At 53.4% G+C, this 20,431-nt stretch overlaps 1 protein-coding gene and 1 long non-coding RNA gene across 4 annotated transcripts; both read right to left on the reverse strand.

Moving 5' to 3' along the window:
• Nucleotides 1-605: 605 nt before the first annotated feature.
• LOC120393841 (zinc finger protein 135-like) lies at nucleotides 606-19,860 on the reverse strand. Of its 3 annotated transcripts, XM_039518336.1 has the most exons (3): nucleotides 5,017-5,071; nucleotides 4,304-4,417; nucleotides 606-3,988 (listed from the first exon to the last, which is right to left on the reverse strand). In XM_039518336.1, exons 1-3 carry the CDS (start codon nucleotides 5,048-5,050, stop codon nucleotides 2,640-2,642), a joined length of 1,497 nt encoding a protein of 498 aa, XP_039374270.1. In that variant the 5' UTR covers nucleotides 5,051-5,071; the 3' UTR covers nucleotides 606-2,639. The 3 variants fall into 3 exon arrangements, with proteins under 3 accessions (XP_039374270.1, XP_039374271.1, XP_039374272.1); XM_039518337.1 differs by lacking the exons at nucleotides 606-3,988; nucleotides 4,304-4,417; nucleotides 5,017-5,071 and adding exons at nucleotides 14,638-19,380; nucleotides 19,749-19,860; XM_039518338.1 differs by lacking the exons at nucleotides 606-3,988; nucleotides 4,304-4,417; nucleotides 5,017-5,071 and adding exons at nucleotides 14,638-19,380; nucleotides 19,716-19,860.
• LOC120393845 lies at nucleotides 5,100-8,497 on the reverse strand. Its single transcript, XR_005592138.1, has 3 exons — nucleotides 8,438-8,497; nucleotides 5,718-5,806; nucleotides 5,100-5,143 (listed from the first exon to the last, which is right to left on the reverse strand). It is a non-coding gene; the product is annotated as an uncharacterized LOC120393845 (long non-coding RNA).
• Nucleotides 19,861-20,431: the final 571 nt, after the last annotated feature.

Genomic DNA, 20,431 nt, shown 5'->3' on the forward strand with positions numbered 1-20,431 from the left:
AGCTACACTCTGTCAAGCTAAACTAATACCCAAATGAGTGACCAATCGGTGGTCGGGAAGAGAGAAAAACCCACAAAAAACATGTTCATAAAGTGAAATCTCAGAGAATCTTCAGATTCAAAATCAGGACAATATATTTACCCATTTTCTTCTAAAATGGCTAAACCTGCTTTACTTCTCACCAGACAGCAAGTGTGAAAATTTGGAACAGAGGGTGGGGGGTAATAGGTGCCTGATAAGACAAAGTGCCAAATATCAGGACTGTCCCTTTAAAATCGGGACATCTGGTCACCCTATTCTCGCCTCATTATTTTGTCATGTTAGTTACACAAGTTTCAGCATCATCCTAATAATAAAAACAAAGCAGCTTCCCATCTACAAATGATCTGGACTAGCCTGGACAAAAACTGGGAGCAATTTTACCAAGGGCTGGTCTACACTGGGGGTGGGGGGGTGCCGATGTAAGATACGCAACTTCAGCTATGAGAACAGCGTAGCTGAAGGCGACATATCTTAGATCGACTTACCTCCCGTCCTCACGGCGCGGGATCGACGGCTGCGGCTCCCCCGTCGACTCCACTTCCGCCTCTCACCCTCGTGGAGTTCCGGAGTCGACGGGGAACGCGGCGGGGATCCATTTATCGCGTCTAGACGAGACGCGATAAATCAATCCCCGACAGATCGATCGCTACCCACCGATCCGGCGGGTAGTGTGGACGTACCCCAAGAGATGGAAACCGGGCTATAAGATCAGAAAGGTCAAAATGTGCCTTCAGATTCATTTGGATTTGGACACTTGCTGTCACGGAGAGCCAGGGACACGGTGGTAAGTGACACCTTGGGAGGCAGCGGGTAAAATGGGGCCAGGATAAAACTCTCCATTGCTGGGACGGAGGCTGCTGCGTCGTGTGGAGGGTGACGGTGCTGGGGGAAGGAGGGAATCTCTTGGACTCACCCCATTGCCCTGAAATAGCACAGAAGGTAACACCACATTTCACTGTCCCCACCTAAGGCTGCACAACAACCTATTTAGCTCTGTGCAGGTGCTCAGGGAACCCGCCTGGGGACCTGCCACGATGCCCCTCACCTGGCCCCAACTATGCGGCAGCGCAGACCTGCCGGGGTGGCCTTCAGCCCCAGCTATGCCATGGCCAGGGCACCCCTATCCTATCCCAATGCCAGCCAGGGTGGCAGGGCGTAGCCTGGCCCCAGCCACAGCCACCTGGCCTGGCCTCAGCCGTGGTGGCTCGGCCCTGTCGCAGGGCGCCCCTCCCCAAACCCAGCCCCAGTCCTGTCACCTCTCTCCCCACCGCAGCCCCGGAGGAATCTGGTGGAGGGTCACATTGATGCGCTGGCTAATCCCAACCACATTTCCTACCACAGAGAGAACCTCCGAGGCTGATGTTGCAGAGGGGGATCTCCAGGCCTCCCACAAAAGGCCCTGTGGGAATCAATCCCGCTCAGTGGCGCTGTCTGAATGCAGAGGAGGCAGGGAGAAGCGGCAGAGGGGGTGAGTGAGGAGAGGCAGCATCTCTCTACCCCTTTGCTCTCCCTCACCTCTTATCCCATCATCCCCAAACACTCGATATCCCAGCACCCAGCTCCCTTGGTTCCAGTTCCTCCAGCCCCAACCTTTCAATGTCTAGTTTCCTTCCAAAATACATCCTTGTCCCTTAACCCTTAATCCCCCAGAACCCAGCACCCTGGGCAATTTGGGGAGGGGAGGAGTTACCAACCCCATGGACACTCCCCCTGCAGGAAACAGCTCCAGGTCAGTGGGGAGCCCAGCCCAGGGGATGGTGGAAGATGGGGTGGGGGATGACAGGTGTCTAGAGTGAAGCTGGGGCCTGGCCCAAGTATCTTTCTTCTTCGAGTGATAGTCCCTATTGTATTCCATGAGGATTATGCACCTACACTGTGCCAGGAGACACAGCTTTTCAAAGTAGGAGCGTCCATTGGTCCACGCATGTGACCTTGTCCCAGCTTGTGGGTTCACCCCAGGCGATAAGGGGCGGGACAGACCGACCACATCTTCAGTTCCTTCTCACCGCCACAGGATCCAAGTCACAGCTTCTGCTGTCTTCTCACCCTGAGCGCTGCGCTGTCCAATCTTTCCAGGAAGACTGCTTTTATTCTTGTACATAGGATTTTATTATTTTTGTAGTAACTTTCTTGTTTCTAGAAGGGAACTTCAGCCAGACAGAGGAAGCGGCTGGAGGAGTTTCTCTCTCTTCCTTCCTCACACCTGTGTCCCAGCAGCTCAGTAGCCAGGGCTGCGGCAGGGAGGAGGGGCTGATCAGGGCTTCTCCTCCTCTGCCCGGGGTTTGCTTAGACCAGGCAGAGCCAGAGGGTCACTGACCAGCTGATGCTCGGCTGCTCCTGGATCCTCATCCCAGCGACGGGCAGCTGGACACTTGGGAGCCAAACACCCCTGATGTGTGTGGGAACGAGGAAATGGGTTTGTCACCATGGCCAGCCCCAGTCAAGACCCTGAGAGAATTTCCCTGCTCTGATGTCTAACATGGTGTTAGCTCCACATGGAGCATTTTACACACTGAGAACATCTCAGAGGTTTCTTCCCTGTGTGGATTTGCGGATGCCTGATACAATGGAAGCACCAAATGAAGCTGCCCCCACACTCAAGGTCCCACTGTTGTCTGTATCGCTGAAGTGTGAGCTTGGATTGAATCTTTTCCTGCAGTCAAGCTATTCATAGGGTTGCTCTCACCCTTGTGGGTTTTCCGATGTTTAGTGAGGTTTGAGCTCTTACTGAAGCTTTTCCCACAAGCAAGGCATTCATGAGGTTTATAGCCCGTGTGGATTCTCTGATGTAAGATGAGGTTTGATCTGTGCATGAAACTTTTCCCACAGTCGAGGCATTTATAGGGTCTTTCTCCCGTGTGGCTCGCCTGGTGTCTAATAAGGGATGATCTGTGTGGGAAACTTTTCCCACAGTCCAAGCACTTATGGGGTCTCTCGCCTGTGTGGGTTGCCTGATGTGTAATAAGGGCTGATCTCCGTGTGAAATTGTTCCCACACTCCAAGCACTTATGGGGTCTCTCTCCTGTGTGGACTGTCTGATGTCTATTACGGGCCGATCTGTGTGTGAAACTTTTCCCACAGTCTAAGCACTTATAGGGTTTCTCTCCTGTGTGGATTCTCTGATGTGTAACAAGGCCTGATCTCTGTGTGAAACTTTTCCCGCAATCGAGGCATTTATAGGGTCTTTCTCCTCTCCGGATTCGCCAGTGTTCAGTAAGGTCTGATTTGTGGCTGAAACTTTCCCCACAGTCCAGGCATTTATAAGGTCTCTCTCTTGTGTGGATTTGCCGATGCTTAGTAAGGTTTGAGCGGTTATTGAAGCTTTTCCCACAGTCCAAGCATTTATAGGGCTTCTCTCCTGTGTGGATTGTCTGATGTGATAGAAGGTCTGTTTTCTGAATGAAACTTTTCCCACAGTGCAGGCACTGATGAGGTTTATCTCCCGTGTGAATCCTCTGATGTCGAATAAGGTGTGAGCTCTCAGTGAAACTCTTCCCACAGTGGAGGCATTTATAGGGTCTCTCCCCAGTGTGGGTCCTCCAATGTCCAATGAGGTGTGAGCTACGGCTAAAACTTTTCCCACAGTCCAGGCACTTATGGGGTTTCTCTCCAGTATGGACTGTTTGATGTGTAATGAGCTGTGATCTCAGAATGAATTGTTCCCCACACTGGAGGCAGTGGTACGGCTTCTCTTCCTGAGGATTTGTCTGCTGGGCTGTGGGATCCTTGTCTCCACCCCCATATATAATAGTTTCATCCACTTTCTTCTCTGGGTGGTTTCCCAGCAGCCTCTCTGACCTGTGCCAATTTCCCCAGGCTTCTCCCTCTTCCAAGCACTGGGAAAAATTCCCTTCAGCTCTTCCCTCAAAGGTCCCCTGTGGTTTCACTTCCCCAGGAACTTCCTCATGTTGATTCTCCTCCTCGTTCTCACTCCCTCGCTCAGCACCTGCTGGGAGAGAGACACACTCCAGGAGAAAGAGGAATAGCTCAAAAACCCAACACGCTAAAGCTGTGAAGACTGAGCAATTGGATTCTGTCTCTACTTCCCACCCAAACACTCACAGGGAAGGAAAGTTGGGAAGGAAACTCCTGCAGCTAACAGGATGGGTGGAAAGTCGTGAGCGATATCTGCTGACTCCAGCCCTGCCCTGGCTGAGACGAGGCAGAACTAAGGGCGCTCGCTCATTGCACATGTTTGAGTTTCTCAACTTTTTCCTTCACTCGCCGGATCATTTCTCTGTCAGTTTCACTGCGTCCTCACCTGTGTGGGTGCCCCTTGGTATCTCTCTTTCCTCGCAGGCCCGGAGATCAGGGATCCATGGCTCTTCCCCTCGTTCCAGCCGGGTGATCAGCTCAGGTTTGGGAATGGGGAATCCTGTGCGGGGGGGGAAATCAGCCCAGATCAGGGTGTGTGGAGGATTGGGAGAGTGTCTGTCACAAAGGGCATTCTATGAATTGAACCTGTTCCCGTGCTGTGCTGAGAGAATTTGGAATCCAAGGAGACGGGAACACAGCTGAGCCCTCTTGGGGGAGGCAGTCATCTGGGGAGGTGGGGGGGGAATTGTTACGCCCTCACTAGCAGTTCCCAGGATCTGTGCACTTTGGGGGCCTTGCAGATAAACACACCGCTCTGGAGTTAAACCCCTGCAGAGCCCAGAGCCCTCCCCATGGCTGGAGCTATTCCCAAGGAGGGAGGTGACCAGGGATTCTGTTTGCAACCGAGAAACAATACAGACAGGATAATACACAGCTGCTATCCCCTTGAAAGCTGGGGGATGGTTTAGCACATCCATTAGGTTTTAGCACCCTGGTCTCATTGAAGGGGGTTTGAAGATGCAACTCTCTCTCTTACGCGGCAGCTGTGGATTATGGAACCCATTCCCCTTCAATCTAACGGACCAGGGAAGAACCTGACCGGAGTCAGAAATGCAGTCCCAAAACTTTCTAATAATCGAGGGCACAGGCGTCCCTTACCCAGTGAGGTCACAGTCTCATAATTCTCCCGCATGACATCCCTGTAGAGGGTTCTCTGACCAGGGTCCAGCAGAGCCCCCTGCCCCTGGGTGAAATACACAGCCACCTCCTCGAAGGTCACCGGCATCTGAAACAACAAGAGTCCCCCAGCAACAATCCCACTAGTCACACAGGAAAGGAAGAAGAAAAAATAAACATCTCAGAAGCTTTGGGAGGACAACAGGAGTGGAATCTCACCCGCACCCTGCTCAGAGCAACCAGGTGGCTTCAGGGGGTGGGGAGAAACTGAGAGCTCCTTGTCCCTCCCAGTAGATGGAGCAGGGCAGGGTCTTCTCATTTACCATCCACCTGCTGGCCAGAGGTTGATACAGGAAGCAGAGCTCTGAGCCGGGGACAGGAATCCTGACAGCTTCCCTTTGTATTTCACAGTAGCCTCTGGCTAATAGGTTCAAGCTCCAGCACTGGGACTCTGGACTTTTCCCAGCCCTGCTCAGGGCGGTGTTTCCTGGTTCAGAAATAGGGGAATGTCCCCCCCGCACACACACATACCTCACCATTTTCTTTGGAAAATCAGGCCCAAGTTGAACCTGTCCCAGCAGGTTTATCACACTCTGGCCCCTCCCTCCCTGCCTCATGCTGTGTGTTTCCTGCCCCTTCCCCTCCACAACAACCCTCCCTTTTGTTCCCTGAAAATCCCCTACCTGATCTGGCTTCGACACAGCCATTTCCCTTCCCTCTCCCGTGGGAATACGGGCCGATCTGGACCAAAACCTGGATGTGATTCTCCAGCCTGTCAGGGTGAGAGGGGAGGTTACAGAAAGGGCTTGAGTCCATTTCACATCCCAATTCCCCCCAGCCTCTCTCCCGTACTCCTGGGGGGATTCTGCACAAGTACGTGTGCACAGAATTTATGTGCCCCACATATTTCTTTGTTTCCCCGCAGAAAAATTACTTTCTGATGGGGAAGCAAAGAGAAGCCACAAAAGAAGTCATGCTACTCAGCACAGCACCTGGGGCCATGTCAGACGCACCCCCAGATTTATCCCCTTGTGTAGAAAGCTCTGAAAACTCACCCTCCCACCCATGCTTCCTGCACCCATCGCTCCTCAGCTGCAGGGGGATGGATGGCTATGCAGGGAGCTGCTCCCCCATCCAGACCCCCTCACACCCACTCCTCCTGCACCTTGACCACCCCAAGGAGCCACCCGCACCCAGATCCCCATCCTACTGAGCCCCAACTAGATACACCTGGATCACAACCCTACTGATCCCACTCCCCAGCATCTGGATGACCCCATTAAGCCTCCAACACCCAGACCCCCTGGCTGAGATCCATCCTCGACCCCCACTCAGACCTCACCCTGCTGAGCCCTAACCACTTTCACCTGGACCCCACTGCAGAGTCCCCTTACCGTTCCACCCAGAATCCCCCAAAAGCCCCTGTGCATCCAGATCCCCCCTCACATGGATCCTCCACTGAGCCATCCAGATTGCTCCACACAGGACCCTCTCAACCCACACCTGGATTCCCCACCCACACCAAGCCCCTCCACACTGGGATCCTGCCACCTGGCATGGGGGGCAGGGCCCTGGGGTGTTTCTGGGGCAGGCCCGGTCCTTGCACTGTGTCAGGATTGGGTGCAGCGTCACCACTGAGTCCGTGTCCTGGAAGGGGGAGCTGCAGAGTGATCTCCCACCTCTGTGCAGCCGGTGGCCTGTGCTCCCCAATGCCAGGCTGGAGCCTCCACATTTATTTGACAAAAACAATTGCAGAATTTTAAAATACTGTGCACAAAATGTTTATTTTTGGGGGTGCAGAATGCCCTCAGGAGCATCTCCCTGCAGACAGACACTCGGGACTCTGCCATGCTGGGAAGAAACCCTGTTAGTTCATTACCATCCAGGCCAGGCCCCTCCCAGCAGAACTAAACTCACTGGGGCACTTTTAAATCGTCCCAGTAAGAGCATCCCTGGGCTGAATGCTAGAGAAAGAGCAGAATCAAAGGAGCCACTTTGGGGGATTCCCCCGACACTGTCCCCAAAGGCAGCACATCCCCCCACCCTCCGAGCAGCCCAGTGATTCAAGAGAGACAAGACCTGGCTTTTCCTCTCTCAGCTCCTCCCTTTGTGCCCAGGAGAGTCAGTCTGCCTCTGGGGAATGGATCCAGGCAGGGCTGGGACCTGGGAACCTCCCTTCCCGCTTACTGCTCCTGCTGCCCCTTCCAGTGTGGTCACTCTCTGTTTCTATCCCCTCTGTCTGGGAGAACTGATTCTGCCCCAGTTACATGGGCATTCGCTCTTCAGTAGACTGATGGGTTTGAACTTGGCTGTGCAAGGAGCAACAGATCTGGGAGCCGCAGGCACAGGGGGAGCCCCTCCCCCTCCAGTACAAACTCACCAGCAGGTCCTGGAAAGGGGCCCTTTCTGCAGAGTCATTGTCCTGCCCGGCCCCAGCCTTGTCCCCCAGGTCCCCCCATCACCGGCAGGCTGCAGATCTGGGGCTGGTGTCAGCAGAGCCCGGGGCTGCCCCTGGAGCTGGTTCCAGCCATGGAGAAAGTTCCCACAGGGGCTGGGCAGGGAAGGGGCTTTGATGAAGGTCTCGCCCAGGCCCAGACTCCACCGGATAAGAAGCAGCACCTCAGTCTGGGCTCCCAGCTCAAAATGGAGGAGGCAGCAGCTTTTGAGGGGGCGGGGCTGCACTCCTGGGCTGTAATAATTTGAGCAAGGAGAGACACACACCTGCCTCCTACTCTCCCTTAGCCAGAACTGGAGCCCCTTGATGGCCCTCTGAACCTCCCTGTCCTGCCCCTGCAGCCCCCCCGGACAGGCAGGGACTGATCTCATTGGCCCAATCCGCACTCACCCCTGCCAGAGCCAGAAGTGACTCCGGTCTGGCTGAGATCTGAATCCTGCCCGGAAATCAGACCAGGGCCCTGGGCAGCCCCCAACACTCAGGAGACAGACCCCAAAAGCATGGGTCTGCCTTAAAATAATGAAGTAAGAGTGTGAGTGCGTGGGTGTAAATTTGCCTTGTAGCTGCTGAGCCCTGAGGGGTTAGTCCCCTTGTTTCACCAGTTTCAGGAGGAAAAAAAATCCCCACTGGCTGCTGGGCAGGGCAGCCCCTCAACATCTCGCGTCCCAAGGGCCGAAAGAGCTGCCGTTGTCTCTCTCCCTACCCGGCTGCCTTCTCCCTGCCTGTCTCTCCCTTCCCCAGCCAGTCCCCCCACATCCCCCCCTTTCCCTCGCAGTGCCCCCCTCACATCTTCCCCCATTCCAGCCTCGATCCCCTCAGCCCCCCGATCCCCCCCATCTTCCCTTCAGTGCGTCCCCGCCCCCAGCCGTCCCCAGCACCCACCCCGCTCCCCCCGCCTGCCCTCACCCCCTGCACCTCTGATCCCCGGGGGGGGCGGGTCTCTCTCACCTTCCCTCCGAGCGGGGCCCCCGGGGCAGGGGCCGGGCCGGGCTGGGGGCTCTGCCCTGGGAGAGGCTCCTGGGGGGAGCAGCGGGAAGGGCCCTGCTGGAGATTCCCCTCTCCCGGCTGCAGCCAGGGCTCCGGGCTCCCAGCACCAGCCGCCCCCCGGGGCTCGGGGATCTCGCCAGGAGCCTGGGAGCCAGAGTCACCGCAGCGGCTGCGAGTCACTTCCTGCGGCCGGGCCTGAGCCCAGCGCTCGCTGCCCGGAGCCGCCTCCCGGCCGCTCCTGGGTCCTAGCGATATCCCCGCACTGCGCTTTGCCTCTCTCTGTCCAGGCTTCTTTGGGCTTGGCTACACTGGCACTTTCCAGCGCTGCAACTTTCTCACTCGGGGTGGGGAAAAAACACCCCCCTGAGCACCGCAAGTTTCAGTTCTGTAAAGCGCCAGGTAGACAGCGAACCAGCGCTGGGAGTAGGGTGACCAGGTGTCCCGTTTTTATAGGGACAGCCCTGTTTTTTGTGACTTTTTTTCTATACACTCCTATTACTCCTTACCCCTGTCCTGTTTTTTCTCAGCTATCTGGTCCTCCTAGCTATGCCCCTCATGGAGGTGAGTTTTTGCCTGGGTTTTCCCAGACAGAACCTCTTTTATGCCACAGCAGCGCTTTAATCTTGCCCGTGTAGACAAGCCCTTGCACTCACAGACTGGAACATCAGAAGGGACCATCACCGATCATCTAGTCCAGGGGCTCTCACGACAAAATTGTTGGTGGCCTAAGAGTTGGTGGCTCTCGCTGGTGGCCGCTCTGACACTTTTTCCTAAAATACTTAATTAAATTTAGGAAAAACCAATAAATATGCACAGAAATAAGCGTGGAAACGGTCCCGCTATTGTGAGGAACTTTCCTGGCTTATACACCACCCTGGAGGAGTGGAATAGCAGCAGGATCTGAGTCCTCGCTCCCACTCCCTTCACCCAGAGACCTGAATGACCTCGAGGACTCCCCTTCCACACTTGTCCTCGTAATCCGGACAAGGCTGGACCCAGGATTCCTGTGGGGCTCGACCCCCAGGACAGGGTCTAGGGTGTCCCCACTTTGGGGTGCTCTCTCCACTCTGGATGCTTCCCTGACCATTGCATAGAGTTCAGAACAAATACAATTCATTAAGCAGCAAGCAATAAAAAAAATGGGAATGGTGAAAGGAAAACACGTCACCCTGCTCTGCGGGATGAACCACAACCAGTGTCTCTGGAATGTCAGGGCAGTTCACAGTTCGTTTCTTGCACATCCCAGGCCCTGGCTGTGCTGCAGGGATGCAGCAGGTTGGACAGTTGCTCTGGCAGTGGCCATGGGCCCCAACTTATATCGGCTCCTGGGGCTAAAGCCCCAGGAATATTCAAAGTCAGGGGCTCTGCTCCACCAATATTTGGAGCTAGATTTCTCCCCTGCTTGGAGCGCCCGCCCCGCCTCTCACCCAGTGGTGAGCTGCAGCCGGTTCGTACCGGTTGTTAAATTTAGAAGCCCGTTTAGAACCGGTTGTTCCTGGAGGAACAACTAGTTCCAAAAGGGCTTTTAAATTTAATAAAAGCTCTAGCAGCTCCCTACCCTTCCCCCAGCCCCAGCTCACCTCTTCTGAATGCTCCTCCGGCTTCTCCTCCCCCTCCCCAGCTTCCCGCGAAACAGCTGTTCATGCGGGAAGCCTGGGAGGGGTGAGAAGAAAGCAGAGGCTTCCTGCAGGTGAGTTTGAGCTGGGGCCGAGGCTGGAGGGCGGGGGTGCCAGCGGGAGGAGGGCTCCAGGCGCCGCACCGCTGGGTGAGGTCATGGCCGGACCCTGGGGCTGGGCGGCGTGGCGCAGCTCGGCTCCTGGCCCCCGGGGTCCAGCTGCGACCTCACCGGGCAGGGCAGCGTGGCACGGCTCCTGCCCCGGCCCCCGGGTCCTGCCGCGAGCTCGGCTGGGCGGCGCGGCTCCTGCCCCGGCCCCCGGGGTCTGGCCGGGCGGTGCGGTTCCTGCCCGGGGTCCGGCCCCCATGCTCCGGCCGGGCGGCGCCGTTCCTGCCCCGGCCCCCACCTCCAGGCAGCACGGTAAGGGAGCAGGGAGGGCGTGTTGGATAGAGAGCAGGGGAGTTCGGCATGGTGGGGGCGTGGATTAGTGTCAGAGCAGTCAGAGGGCAGGGAACAGGGGGATTGAATGGGGGCAAGGGTCTGGGGGGGCAGTCAGGAAGGAGCAGGGGTTGGATGGGGTGGTGGGGGGCAGTTAGGGGTAGGGATTCCAGGGACAGTCAGGGGATAGAAGGAAGGGGTGGTTGGATGGGGCAGGGGTCCCGGGGTGCCATCAGGAATGAGAGAAGGGGTTGGATGGGGTGGCAAGGGGCAGTCAGGGGACAGGGAAGGGGGGTAGATAGGGCACGGGTCCCGGGGTGGGGGCTGTCAAGGAACATGGGGGTGTTGGATGGGGCAGGAGTCCCCAGGGGGTGGGCATGATCCCCTCCTGGGGTGAGGAGGAGGGAACCGGTTGTTAGTATTAACTTTCCACAACGAGTCTGCCCAGGCGGGTCCTGGGGCAACCAGAGGTCCCTGTACCCCAACTCCGCAGTCAGATGTGACTCTCAGCCAGACATTAAAATTGAAGATTTGTTAGATGACGGGAACACAGTTTAAACAGAGCTTGTTGGTACAGAAAACAGAACCCCTCTGTCAGGTCCATCTTGCGGGGTGGGGAGCCCAGAACCAAGTTCTGGGTCTCTCCCCATTTCCCCAGCCAGCTCTAAACTGACACTCCCTCCTCTGGCCTCTGTCTCTCTTCCGGACAAGGAGGCCACCTGATCTCTTTGTCCCCAAGACGTTCAGTTGGCATCTTGCAGGGGAAACTGAGGCACCCACACAGTATTCAGAGAAAATATTAAGAACATTCCCACTTCATCACAACAGGTGCAACAAAATATAATACTGTATATTGAAGTAGGCAAGTGCTGCTTCTGACTTTCCACTTTTAATTGACCCTTGTAATCTTGTGGCACTGACGCGTTGTAGCTTCATTTTATATAGGTTTTACAGGGCGGGAGCGGGGGGGCACCACCAAAAATTATACAAACCTGCCCCCTATGGCACTAGGTGGCAGGACCCTTCTTCCCAGCATCGACCCCGGTCATGGTTACGATCTGCCTCTTAGTCCAGCCTGCAAGCCCACTGCCCAGGGTCCCCCCTTGCTCTCCACAGCTGCTCACAGCACCCAGCTCTGGACTGCTCCAGCCCCAGCTCCCCTCTGCCTCACCCCTGCTGCTGCTGCTCTGCCTCCAGCTCAGCTCCCTGGGCTGCACCTCTCTGGATCTGGCTGGGGCTGCTCTGATCCCAGCACCACTCTGCTCTCTCCTTAGCAGCTCCTGCCCTGCTCCGGCCCAGCCAGCTCCAGCTCACACAGCGGATGGGACCCCAGGCTCCTGACTCCCTCATTAGCCTGCCTGCCCTGTCAATCAGGCTGACCTGGAGTGCTGAGCCCTCCCATTGTCACTTTCAGGATCTTGATTTCCCATTCACCTTCCCCTTTCTTTTGGTGCCAGGGGAGGGCCAACCAACTCCCTGCCCCACTAAGTTTCAGTGAGGGGAAACAGTTCCCTTACCCAGAGACCCATCAAAATCATAATTTCTTTATTGCTAGCTAGTTAAGTCTGCTGCTGTGAAAAGTGATATTTGTGTGTTTGTTCATATTTTTCCCAGCCTCTCAGCTAGCTACTTCGGTTGCCAACTTGGCAATATTTAAAAACCGGACACTCCAGCAGGAATGCTGGAACGTCCCCTGCCTCACCTCCTTCCCCTGAGGTCCCACCTCCCCCCCCTTACCCCGAGGCCCTGCCCCAACTCTGCCTCTTTCCCCAAGGTTCTCCCCCTCCCTGGCTGGGTCAGGAGGGACTTGCCTGTGGAGCCGGGGCTGGGAGTTGCAGCTGCCCACTGCCGGTAGGAGGCAGCCCCGGTTGAGTAGGGTCTGGTGTGTGTGATGACCCAGTGCCCCCCAACCCACAGTAACTAGACTTTGGGTGTCCAGTCAGTAGATCTGACCACAAACTGTTAGGTCCCCTTTTTTGACTGGACTTTCTGGTCGAAAACCGGGCGCTTGGCCACCCTAGCAGCACCCAATGTGCAGTAAGTACTGGGAACGCACTGGGGACAACTGCTGCTTTCTGATGGTGGGGGAAGGAACCGGGGGCAGCCAGGTCAGACTCAGTTCTGACCAGCAGGGAGGAATTCATTCATCTAGATGAAATTACTATAAGGTGGGTGCACAACTGGTTGAAAGACTGTACTCAGAGCATCTTTCAATGATCTGGTGTCAAACTGGGAGGGGAACGCTGTGGGGACAAGAAGCCCCAGGTGGCTTATCCTGCTCTTTGCAGGGAATGGGGAGTGGAGAGGGGTGATGCCCACCCAGAGCTTGTGGGGCAGTCAGACTCCTAGGAGGGAGCTGCCGCTGGAGCTGAGAGCCCGGGCTCTCAGCTCCCCACACTGCCCCTCTTAGGTAGGTGGAAGTGCTCCTGGTGAGGATACACCCCACTGACCCAAGGAGGGTAGTGTGGACATCAGCTACTGCAGTAATTACTGTGGTGGCTGTAAGTCAACCGAATATATGTAGACTTTGGCTTGGCATGTAGACACACCTTTACAAGCAAAAGGATTTCTCTCACACCAAAGCTTTCAGCAGTCCCTGCTCACTGGGAAGCCTTCCAGCTAGGACCACTCCCCCCAGTTCAATGATGCCCCTATTGTCTTTCATGTGATCTTGCAACTGTAAGTAGAGATGTGGGAGGGGAGGTGGCCAGAGGTCTTTCCGCCCCCCTTCTTAGACTCAGACCCTTTATAGTGGAAAAGTCTTTGCTGGATCATGGAGTCAGGCAACTCCATGGCCTATGTGAGCTCCAAACTGTCCTTCAGATGAACTGTACATGTCTTGGTTTACCCCCTTCTTCCTATTGGTGGATGGCCAGACGATAGCCTTCTAACACCGAGGGTCGGTCCTTTCTCGTCTCTGAGGAGTTAATCTATGGGCATTCCCCAGAACTACAAAATATTTCAGTAACAAATAGGGTTACCATATGTCTGGGTTTTCCCAGACAGAACCTCTTTTATGAGCCTGCTTCCTCTGTGTGAGTGGGTTTTCCCATAACAGCAAATGTCCGCAGAGCAGACAGACTGCAGCTCAGAAACAGCCCTGATCGGTCACCTCCCCAGTTGGTCCATCCCCCTGCATCCACAGCTGACAGATTGCTGCCAGATCCCACCCACCCAGGTCCCAGCTCCCAGCCCTGGGGAGGGGGTCCCACAAGTAGGCCGACTGATGCCTGTCGTTGCGTTCTGGGCTTGTGCCAGCACCCTGCCACTGTGACGGTGACCGACACTGCCTTCACCTCATGAATACCCCCGCCGCACCCCCCCAGCACCCACAACTCTACTCCCCCAGCTCCCTCCCCCTCAGTGTCCTCTTTTTGGGGACCTGGAATATGGTCACCCTAGTAACAAACGTACAGTAAAATCTCACGATTCTACATGCACTGGTGTTACACACATTTCAACGGCATAATGTTGAGCAGATCATCAGTTTTCCAATGATTCCTCACCGGACATTCTTTATGTACAATATATCATAACCGTCTTGAAGTGGTTAACATGAGGTACAGGGGGTTAGTTACAAGAGGGATGCAGTGTGGGGTGAGTGGGGCAGAGACAGTCTCTCTCAGGACACTGCGGTAGATGGGGAGGGGGTTGTGACAGGTTCCTCCCGGGGTGCCATCTGGAACTGGGGTACCACTGAGCCCCCCTATCCAACCAGCCTGTGTTCCCTATACACTGTATTGCTGAGACCAGCCTGCCAAGCCCTCTCCCAAGCTTCAGTCTGCACTTTGCCAGCACACGTACAGGTAGGGACACACCCAGCTGAAGTTCATACAGACTCTGTGATCAGCTCCGCATGGGAAGGCACAGCTGAGGCACCTGAGAGTTCCTAAGGCACGCACCCCACTCTGGAGTTTAAAACAAAAATTATACCATCCTGCACTGCACAGGGACAGTACAGTGTACGCTCCTGAAATTCACCCCCTCCCTCAATGTGGAGAGGAATATACAACAGCTTTCTGCCCCAAGTTATGTCTTCCACACACACTGGTTTTTGATAAAGCAAAAACAAGTTTATTAACTACAAAAGATAGATTACAAGGGATGGCAAACAGATCAAAGCAGATTACCTAACAAATAAACAAAACACAATCTAGGCTTAATATACTAAAGAGATTGGATATGAAAAGCAACTTCTCACCCTAAATGATGATTTAAGCCAGTTTCAGAGATTCTTAAGGGGTCAGCTGCCCTTGTTTGCAGCTTAAAATTCTCAGGTATTCCTTTCACAGGCTAGAAACCCCTCTAGCCTGGGTTCAGCACTTTCTTTCAGTTCAATCCTTGTTCCCCAGAGTCTCCTTTGGGCAGGGAGTAAGGGGAGAACAATGATGTCATCACTCCCCTGCCTTAAATAGCTTGTGCATATGAAGGGAACCCTTTGTCGCCAAGCTTGGTTCCCTCACCTTTCAGTGGAAAAACACTGGTTTTCCAAGATGGAGTCCAGTACTAGGTGATCTGGTCACATGACCCTGTAGCATCACAGCAGCCATGACCTGGAGGTGGTTTGAAGCTTTCTCAGGAAGGCTCCCTGGTGGGAGATTAGCTTTGTGGAAAACCTATTGTTCTCTTTAATGGCACTTCCCAGCCTGCCATTTAGATTGAATCTTTCGTTTGGTGGGCGTTCTCCAGGTGTAAACACATTTGTAATACAGATACACAGTCAATATTCCTAACTTAAGATACAAAAATGATACACGCATACAAATAGCATAATCATGTTCAGGAAATCATAACCTTTTCAATGATATCTCACATGACCTATCTTGTTTAAAATACATCACAGTTATGCCATAACCATATCATAATAGTATCTCTATAAAGAAATGGGATGCCGTGTCACAGTGACCAGCTGCGCTGTCAGGTTCCCCATCTCCCTCTGCCTCAATGCTGGGTGTCGGCCTGGCTTCAAGGCTGGCCCGGGGCCCGTTGACATCCCTGGCTCCCTTCTCGCCTGCGCTCAACCTCGGCATCACAGCAATAGGGAGATGCTGCCCCTCCTCCATCATTCTTTTTGGGATATTGTTCATGGGCCTTTAGAGCTCAGGTGCAGCTACATACGACACTCACAGTCCAATTCTAGTTTCTCTCTGCAGCAAGTTCACAGTTCTGAGCTTCAGCCATCTGTCTCTGAGGAGCAAACCCAGCAGTTCCCCAGCTCTGTTCCCCCCACCTTCTCCCGTTCCCGATGGTATCTCACATCTCTGCGGGGAGGCAATAACTTCGTTTCGGTCTCAGCCTCTCGCAGTGTGACTTTAGCTCGCCCTATCAGCCTTTCTGCTGAGAGATACTGAACACTGTCATTGTTCAAACCACACACAAAAATCTCATGACAAAGGGTTAGTTAAAGATTAGAATAAAATCTAAAAAAGGACGATTTTGGCAAATGACCATTTGTCTCGTGAATTCCTCAACAAATCTGAGCTACATCCTGTCAAACGAAACGAGTATCAAAGTACGCGACCTACCGGCCTTCACGAAGAGAGAAAAACCCACAGACCCTTCTGGATTCTCGATGTTTGGGTGGGTTATAAAACACTTTCACATTCATAAAGTGAAATCTCAGAGAATCCCTTAAAACTCAAAATCAAGGGGAAAAAAGGTACCTAATTTTCTTCTGAAGTGGCCAAAAAGGCATCATTTCTCACCTCATTATTTGGTTGCATTAGTGGCAAAAGCTTTAGCATCAATATAATTAAAGAATGAGAGAGAAAGACAAAAAACCTTCCCATCTAAAAATAATCTGGATTATCCTAGAAAAAATCAGGAAGCAATTTTACCAATAGATGGAAACAGGGCTATAAATTCTGAAAGGTCAAACTGTGCTTTGGGGTTCATTGGGATTTCCCCGCCCACTCCCAGGTGTGTGACACTTCCTTCTCCAGCACTCCGGAGCCTGACTTAAGATCATAGACATCAAAACTGTGATTCCCAGGCATGGAGAGCCAGGGACACGGTGGTAAGTGACACCTTGGAAGGTGGAGGGGTAGGATGGAGACAGGATAAAACTCTCCATCGCTTGGATAGAGGCTGCTCTATCGAGAGTGGAATGTGACAGTGCTGGGGGAAGGAGGGAATCCCTCAGACTCACCCCATTGCCCTAAACTAGCACAGAAGCTAAAACTCCACATTTTACTGTCCCTGCTCCCACTTTTTTAGCATCTAGTTAATTCTGGTCCATAAGGGAGAAAACATACAAACACCTAAATGCTTTTCAGCACAGCCTGGAGTAATGTGAGACTATCTAGGAATGAGACAATCTGGCCCCAAAGGGGGAACTCAGGCACTAATGATCACCCTGCGAACGGGAGGGGGTCAGAACACGTAAGTAAAGGTACGATTTTGTTATGGATTCGCAGAAGTCACGGAATTTGTGACTTCCAGAAACCTCTGTGACTTCAGCCCGTGGCGGCTTGGAGCTGCGGGGTCCCCTGTCACCCATGGCAGCCGAGAGCTGCCCCCCAGAGCTCTGAGCTGTTGCAGGCTGTGTGGGTGTCCCACAGCTCCCGCTGCCGTGATTGGCCCCCAGGGCTTTGAGTCACTGTGGGCGGCTGGAGCCCCCCAACAGCTCCCGGATGCCACAGGCGGCAGAGGGCCCAAGAGCTCCGAGCCACAAATGGTGGGGGGACCTCAGAGCTCTGAGACAGAGTCCCCGCAGCTGCCCAGCCGCCATGGGACCCTAGAGCCCCTGCAGCAATGGGTGCTGGAGCCTTTCCCTACCTGTGGCCAATCAGCTCAGCAGCCAGGGCTGCAGCACGGAGGAGGGGCTGATGGGGGCTTCACCTCCTCTGCCTGGGGTTTGCTTAGACCAGGCAGAGCCAGAGGGTCACTGACCAGCTGATGCTCAGCTGCTGCTGGATCCTCACCCCAGCGACAGGCAGCTGGATCCTTGGGAGCCAAATGCCCCTGATGTGTGTGGGAACGAGAAAATGGGTTTGTCACCATGGCCAGCCCCAGTCAGGGCACTCAAAAAATTTCCCTGCTGATGTCCAACACGGTGTTAGCTCCACTTGAAGCATTTTCCAAACTAAGAACCTCTGAGAGGTTTCTTCCCTGTGTGGATTTGCAGGTGTCTGATACTCCGGGAGCACCAAATAAAGCTTCCCCCAGATTCTGTTGTGTGGGTCAGTGACGTGTGAAGTCAACTGGAATCTTTTCCTGCAGTAAGGCTATCTCTAGGGTCTCTCACCCTTGTGGATTCTCTGATGTTTGGTCAGCGCTGAGCTCTTATTGAAGCTTTCCCCACAGTCAAAGCATTTATAAGGTCTCTCCCCCATGTGGATTCTTCCATGTTTAATAAGGGATGAGTGCCTAGCAAAAGTGTTCCCACACTCCAGGCATTTATGGGGTTTCTCTTCTGCGTGGGTTTTCTGATGTGAATTAAGGGTTGATTTCAAACTGAAACTTTTCCCACACTCAAGACATTTATAGGGTCTTTCTCCTGTGTGGATTCTCCCATGTTTAGTAAGGGATGAACTTTCTATAAAACCTTTCCCACACTCGAGGCATTTATGGGGTCTCTCTCCCGTGTGGATTCTCCCATGTTTAGTAAGCGATGAACTTTCCATAAAACTTTTCCCACACTCAAGGCATTTATACGGTCTCTCTCCTGTGTGGATTCTCCTATGATTAATTAGGGATGAACTGTGCTTAAACCTTTTCCCACACTCAAGGCATATATTAGGTCTCTCTCCCGTGTGGGTTCGCTGATGTGTAACAAGATTTGAGCTCTGACTAAAACTTCTCCCACACTCAAGGCATTTATAAGGTCTCTCTCCTGTGTGCAGTCTCCCGTGTATAAGAAGTTGTGACTTCTGACTGAAAGTTTTCCCACAATCCAAGCATTTATGGGGTTTCTCTCCTGTGTGGATTGCCTGATGTCTAGTAAGTTTTGTTCTCTCAATGAAACTTTTCCCACAGTCATTGCATTCATAGGGCTTGTCGCCCGTGTGGATTCTCCTGTGTTTAGTGAGGTTTGAGTGACGAATGAAATTTTTCCCACACTCAAGGCATTTATACGGTCTCTCTCCTGTGTGGATTCTCCGATGTTTAACAAGGTACGAGCTTTGACCGAATGTTTTCCCACAATCCAAGCATTTATATGGTCTTTCTGCTGTGTGGATTCCCCTATGTTTAATAAGGTTTGAGCGCTGACTGAAAGTTTTCTCACAGTCCAGGCATTTATGCGGTTTCTCTCCCGTGTGTGTTTTCTGATGTCTATTAAGGGTTGATTTCAAACTGAAACTTTTCCCACACTCAAGGCATCTATAGGGTCTCTCTCCTGTGTGCAGTCTCTGATGTGCAAGAAGGAGTGACCTCTGACTAAAACTTCTCCCGGACTCCAGGTATTTATACGGTCTCTCTCCTGTGTGCAATCTCCGATGTATAATAAAGTTTGACTTCTCGCTGAAGCTTTTCCCACAGTCCAAGCATTCGTAGGACTTCTCTCCTGTGTGGGTTCTCCAATGTTTAAGCAGGTTTGCACTGAAACGGAAACTTTTCCCACAGTCAAGGCATTTGTAGGGTTTCTCTTCATTGTGACTTGTCTGCTGGACTGTGGTTTCCTTGGGATCCTTCCATCCTCCGCCACCTTGAATGGATTCGTCCAGTTTCTTCCTGGGATAGTTTCCCAGCTGCATCTCTGATCTGTGTCCATCTCCCCAGACGTTTCCCTGTTCCAAGCACTGGGAAAAATTCCCTTCAGCTCTTCTCAAAAATATCCCCTGCAGTTCCACTTTCTCAGGATCTTCCTGCCAATGATTCTCCTCCTTGTTCTCACCCACTGTCCTGTCACCTGCTGGGAGAGAGAGAATCCAGACAGGAGTCACTGCCTGTGCCGAGGAGATAGGACAGAAAGGGGAATAGCACAGGGGTAACAAACAACGCAGTAATTGTTTGGGAGATGGAGACATTGGATTCTGCCTCCACATCCCACCCCAACACTCCCAGGGAAGGAAAGTCAGGGAGGAAATTCCCGACAGCCAACAGGATGAGTGGGAAGCTGTGACTGAATTTTACTTGATAATATGACATCTGCTGACTGCAGCCCTCATCTGGGTGAGATGAGGCAGAACTGGGAGCTCTCGCTCATGGCACATTTTGGGAGCCCCAGTTTTTTCCTTCACTCACCATGTTTTTGTCTCAGTTTCCCTGACTCCTCACCTGTGCGGGTGCCTCTCGGGCTCTCCCTTTCCTCATTGGCCTGGAGATCTGGGACCCACGGCTCTTCCCCTCGTTCCAGCCGGGCAATCAGGTCAGGTTTGGGAATGGGGAATCCTGAGCAGGGATGAAATCAGGCAAACTCAGGGCACATGGAGCATTGGTAGAGTATTTGTGACAAGGAACATTCCCTGAGATTAACCTGACCCTACATGGGATTGTGGTAACTCAGACTCTGAGGGCGCGGAGGTGTTGTTACATCCTCACTAGGAGGTCTCAGGGTAGATGTGCTCTGGGGGACTTGCCAACACACACATAGCTCGGATGTTAAACTCCTGCCTGTTTCCAAGCCTGCAGAACCTAGAGCCCTCCCCACGGATGGAGCAAGGTGAACGGTGTATGAAGGAGAAATAACACAGGCAGGGCAATCCCCTGTTTCTGGCCCCTTGACAGCTGGGGAGATGGGGATGAATTAGCCTGTCCATTAGGCTTCTGACTCTTCTGTTCCCTCGAAGGGGGTGTGGAGATGAAAGTCTCTCACAATGGCGCTGTGGACTACGTGACCCTGCTCCTCAAATCTAACTGACCAGGGAAGAACCTGACCAGAGTCAGACACACAGACCCCACAGCTTCTAATAACCGAGAGGATGGGAATCCCTTACCCAGCGAGATCACCATTTCGTAGT

This window comes from Mauremys reevesii, unplaced genomic scaffold, assembly GCF_016161935.1.
Source record: "Mauremys reevesii isolate NIE-2019 unplaced genomic scaffold, ASM1616193v1 Contig34, whole genome shotgun sequence".
Taxonomy (NCBI): Eukaryota; Metazoa; Chordata; order Testudines; family Geoemydidae; genus Mauremys; species Mauremys reevesii.